The sequence below is a fragment of the Grampus griseus genome (genome assembly GCF_964374135.1).
Source record: "Grampus griseus genome assembly, chromosome: 12".
Taxonomy (NCBI): domain Eukaryota; kingdom Metazoa; phylum Chordata; class Mammalia; order Artiodactyla; family Delphinidae; genus Grampus; species Grampus griseus.
This window is the reverse complement of record NC_139006.1, coordinates 27,021,309-27,026,430: the sequence shown is the minus strand read 5'-3', so window position 1 is coordinate 27,026,430 and position 5,122 is coordinate 27,021,309. Positions and strand designations below refer to the sequence as shown.

The 5,122-nt window shown below is 64.7% G+C and overlaps 1 protein-coding gene across 1 annotated transcript; it reads left to right on the top strand.

Annotated features, from left to right (window-relative positions):
* Positions 1-2,630: 2,630 nt before the first annotated feature.
* RTN4R (reticulon 4 receptor) lies at positions 2,631-4,451 on the top strand (the record flags this gene model as incomplete). Its single annotated transcript, XM_082667948.1, has 2 exons — positions 2,631-2,688; positions 2,989-4,451. The coding sequence occupies 2 exons, from the start codon at positions 2,631-2,633 to the stop codon at positions 4,449-4,451; spliced, it is 1,521 nt and encodes a 506-aa protein (XP_082524074.1).
* Between the last annotated feature and the right edge of the window lie 671 nt (positions 4,452-5,122).

The window sequence follows — 5,122 nt, the reverse complement described above, 5'->3', positions numbered from 1 at the left end:
AGGCAGGATGCAACCTGGGGGCCTCTGATGAGTGGGCAGGACCAGCGAGTGCAGATCTGCAGGCCAGAGAGGCCTCAGGCTCCGGACTGCAAAGCCAAGGAGGATGGGTTGGGGGGTGGGGGCTGTGGGATGAGAGGATGGGCTGGGAGGACAGGCTGGGGACAGGGTGGGGGGACGGATGGGGAGGACTTTTAGGGTTGGGAGGGATTAGGTGAGTGATAGGGTCCAGGGGGTTGGGCCAGGGTACACCCTCCCACTACCTGGTGGGGCCTCCAGGCCCCTGCTGTGAGAATGAAAACATGACACAAAGTTGGGTTTGATTATCTCATAGAAAGATACCCCCTCTGCTTGCTCAGCAGAGGGGTTGCCATGGAGACCAGCAGGCAGGCCCCAAGGGGGCCAGGCTGGAGCCAATTACTGTGGCTGAGGCGAGGAGTGAGCCCACCGCCGGCCGCTATGCTGACAGCAGGGCCTGTGCTGAGGGACCGACCATCAGAAGTTGGTTTCCAAAAAGCAGTTGCCTCGGCGAGAGGGGAGCCATGTCTTCGCGCCTGTTGCCCACTTCCTGGCAGGGCCGAGCCACATGGCTGCTCTGCCACTTTCCCCCATGCGTGGCTCAACACTGGTACCTATCTCAGGGCATACATAGAGCGGGCACGGCCCCAAGCCCATGGCTTATAGCCTTCCGGGGGCCCCGCTTAGCGACGGCTGGAAGCTGGAGGAGCCGGCCGGTTCCAGTGGTCAGCTGACCCCAACCCAGCCAAGCTCACAGACCATGGCTGCAGGCCTGGGAGCCAATGGTCAGGGTGCAGTGGTAACAGTGCAGTCGGTGATGTGGTGGGTATGGTCATGATGGACGGCCGCTGGCAGCCAAGTTGGTGGTGTGGCCCAGCCCGTGGTGGTGAGGTCCAGAGTCTGGCCTGATGAGTAACTGGAGCCCCACCTCACCCTGCCCCAGATTGTCCTCTGCCACAAGGTCTCGGGAGCAGGAAGTACTGTTTTCATAGCACAGTCACATCCCGTGGCAACAGTGAGATGCCGTGGGAGCTGGCTTAATCAGGCCCGACTTTCCAAAGGAGGCCCATAAGGAGAGAGCCAGGAGAGGATGCCAGCAGTTTAAGTAGAATAGCTGAGATGCCCCCTCATGGCCTCCTGTGTGCAGCCAGCCCAGGGAGGGGCACCCAGGGCTTGGGCAGGGGGTGGTCCTGGGGCTGTCATGTCCCCAGCAGCCAACAAATGGCCCAGCCTCAGTGGCCACCAGAGCACAGGGGACAGAGGAGGCGCCTAGGCTGTGGGGACGGTGCTCCCAGTCCCGGAGGACCAGAGTCTGGGAGGGCGTATTCCTTGTGACCGCTGGACATGCCCGGCTTGCTGGGCCTCTGGGCTTGGGGCAAGCGTCTGCACTGGCCCTGGCAGAGAGGACTTAGTGGGGGTTCGGGGCCCAAGGTCATGGTTCTGGGTTGGGGAAGGTGGCCTGTGGGCCCCTCCTTTCTCCCTCCTGGCTCCAGCCCCAGCACTTAGCCGGCCTTATGTCTGCAGAATCCTGCTCTCAGCTGACTGCCAAGGAAGGTGTTAGCTGTCAACGCAGGTGTTAGCTGTCAACGAAGGTGTTAGCTGATAACTCAAGTGTTAGCTGATAAGCCATAACCCTCCCAGGGGGATTCACATTTTAATAGACTTACTCCTGAAGGCGGAAAGAACCTTCAGCATTCAAAGCAGTGGCTCTAATGGTGGGATGATAGGCAGGGAGCTTAGTATTGGGCATGTGGCCCTGCTGGTGAGCCCAGCCTGGATACAGCACCCCAGGAGGGGTCTCCTACCCGGTCTAGGTCTTTGGTGAGGCCCTGAGACCGGGGAGGGAAGAGGGGAGCTGCAGCCCCCTGGGCTGGGGCGGAACCTGCTGGGAGCGTGTCTTGGCAGGAGGGTTGGGGGCAGCTGGACTGTGCAGAGATTGGCCGGGAAGGAGTAAGCTCCTCGCCCAGGGAGGAGACCAAGCAGAGAATGAGGCCGAGGGGAGGAGGCTGCAGGAGGTGTTCTGAGCCAGGCCAGGAAGCAGTAAGCGGCAGTGAGGAGGGCATGTGCAGGAGGGAGCAGCCTGCCTGAGGGGCTCACGGGGCAGGACTGCAGTGCCCCCAAGCCCTGGACCTGCCTGCCCTGCTACGCCTGCCCTCAGGGCCTAGGCTCCTGGTCTGTGTTGGCAGAGTTGCTCTGGAGCCTGGGGCTGCTGTGGCAGTTTCCTGTGTCCTGTTGGTGGGACCAAGACTCCTGCAGGAGGGCCACTGGGGCTGTGGCTCCCGGCTTCACCAAGGCCCCTGCAATTTCTTGGTTAAAGCACAGCTCCCCGAGGTGGGGAGGCTCCCTCAGAATCCAGGCAGGCCTTGGCCCCAGGGGCTCTGGGGGCCTGGGCAGGGCACCAGGTCTGAGTCACAGCCCCACCCTTCCTGCAGCCCGAGAGGACCCTCTGGGAGGGCTGCTGCGGAAGCTGCCAGGAGGCAGGCCTGGCCATGATCCTTGGCCCAGGGCTCCTCTGCATGAGTGGAGCTGGCCTGGTGCTCCAGTGTTTACCGGGGCCTCTCTCTCTGCCTGGCCTGTGGGCTGATGGGACAGGGACAGGCTGGGTCAGTGCTGGGATGGACAGGGACAGCGGGCAGGCCCACGGGGGCTTGGTGTTCACTGGAGTCCGAGAAGGTATCTGCAGGTGTGCATGTCCATCCCAGGAGGCCTTCACTTGGGCCTTGGTGGTGACCTGCTAACCCCGAGTGGCGGCGGGTGCGGATATGTTAGCTCGTGTGTTTGAGTGCCAGGCAGGGTGACGTGGGCGTCTGCAGGCGACGTTTCCTGGTGTGGAGCTTTCGATCCCTTGGAGGGCTGTTGTGCAGCAGCTTCCACCTGGCGGGTGGGGCAAGGATCACAGCACCTGAGTTCCCAGGGGCGGCAGCATATCCTGGGCCCAGCCCCAGCCACTCCTGCACAACCCCAGCCTTGCAGGAGCCCCTGCCCACGAACTGCCCTCTGCTCTGCCCACAGGGAGCCAGCTGCTGGCCTGGGTGCTGTGGCTGCAGGCATGGAGTGTGGCGGCGCCGTGCCCGGGTGCCTGTGTGTGCTACAACGAGCCCAAGGTAACCACAAGCTGCCCGCAGCAGGGTCTTCAGGCCGTGCCTGCCGACATCCCGGCTGCCAGCCAGCGCGTCTTCCTGCACGGCAACCGCATCACATACGTGCCAGCCGCCAGCTTCCATGCCTGCCGCAACCTCACCATCCTGTGGCTGCACTCGAACGCGCTGGCCCACATCGACGCCGCCGCCTTCGCTGGCCTGGCGCTCCTGGAGCAGCTGGACCTCAGCGACAACGCGCAGCTGCATGCCGTGGACCCTGCCACGTTCCGGGGCCTGAGCCGCCTGCACACACTGCACCTGGACCGCTGCGGCCTGCAGGAGCTGGGTCCCGGCCTGTTCCGCGGCCTGGCTGCCCTGCAGTACCTCTACCTGCAGGACAACGGGCTACAGGCGCTGCCCGACGACGCCTTCCGCGACCTGGGCAACCTCACGCACCTCTTCCTGCACGGCAACCGCATTTCCAGCGTGCCCGAGCGCGCCTTCCGCGGCCTGCACAGCCTCGACCGCCTTCTGCTGCACCAGAACCGTGTGGCCCGCGTGCACCCGCACGCCTTCCGGGACCTCGGCCGTCTCATGACACTCTACCTGTTTGCCAACAACCTCTCTGCACTGCCCGCGGAGGCCCTGGCACCACTGCGGGCCCTGCAGTACCTGCGGCTCAATGACAACCCCTGGGTGTGCGACTGCCGGGCGCGCCCGCTCTGGGCCTGGCTGCAGCAATTCCGCGGCTCCTCATCCGAGCTGCCCTGCAGCCTGCCCCCGCGCCTGGCTGGCCGCGACCTCAAGCGCTTGGCCACTGCCGACCTGGAGGGCTGCGCTGTGGCCGCCAGACCGTTCCGTCCCTTCTGGACCGGCGGGCCTGCCGATGAGGAGCTGCTGGGGCTGCCCAAGTGCTGCCAGCCGGACGCTGAGGACAAGGCCTCGGTGCTGGAGGCTGGGAGTCCGGCCTCGGCTGGCAACGCACTAAAGGGACGTGTGCCATCTGGTGACAGCCCGCCAGGCAACGGCTCTGGCCCACGACACATCAACGACTCCCCATTCGGGACCCTGCCTGGCTCGGCCGAACCCCCACTGACCGCGGTGCAGCCTGAGGGCTCCCAGCCACTGGAGCCCCCCACCACGGGCCCTCGCCGGCGGCCAGGTTGTTCCCGCAAGAACCGCACACGCAGCCAGTGCCGTCTGGGCCAGGCGGGTGGCGGGGGTGCTGGGGCTGGCGGGGCTGGCGGGGTGGAGGGCTCGGGTGCCCTGCCTGGCCTCGCCTGCAGCCTCGCCCCCCTGGGCCTCGTCCCCCTGGGCCTTGCGCTGGTGCTGTGGACAGTGCTCGGGCCCTGTTGACCAGCCACTGAGCGCAAAGCCTCTCTCAACAGCCAGGTGTGTGTACATACGGGGTCCCTTCCCACTGCCAGCCAGCCCCGGGTGGCAGGCCCTCCCTGACAGCGCCTCCCGCCTGCCCACCTGCCCGTCCCATCTCCACCCCGTCATGTTTACAGGGCGTGGTTGGGGCGTTTGTTCCAGAACGCCGCCTCCCGCCTGGATCGCGATATATAGAGATATGCGTTTTATTTTACTTGTGTAAAAATATTGGACGATGTGGAATAAAGAGCTCTTTTCCTAAGCTGTGGCCTCTCAGGCTAGGGGTTGCTGTGAGCCGTGAGAGGCAGGTGGGCCCTGGAGGTGCAGCCCTGCCCCCGTCATGGCACAGAGTCCCAGGAAGGGAAGGCAGCTGCCTGGTGGTATGGCCTGAGCTGCAGGCAGCTCGACCCTTTTCAGCCCAGCACTTGTGGTGGCCATGAAGACTGACCTCAGTGTGCCTTGGCTCCCTCCCTCCTGGCTGGGCTGACAGCGGTGTCTGAGAGAGGTATGTGTCCAGCACAGACCATGCCCAGCCAGACAAGGCTGCCTCTGTGGGGACATCTGCTCTGCGGTCACACAGAGTCCCTAGAGGTCCCAGCCTTCCAGCCCAGCTTCGGCTGCCCCCCTCTCCCATGTGGGTTGAGGTGGTCCCA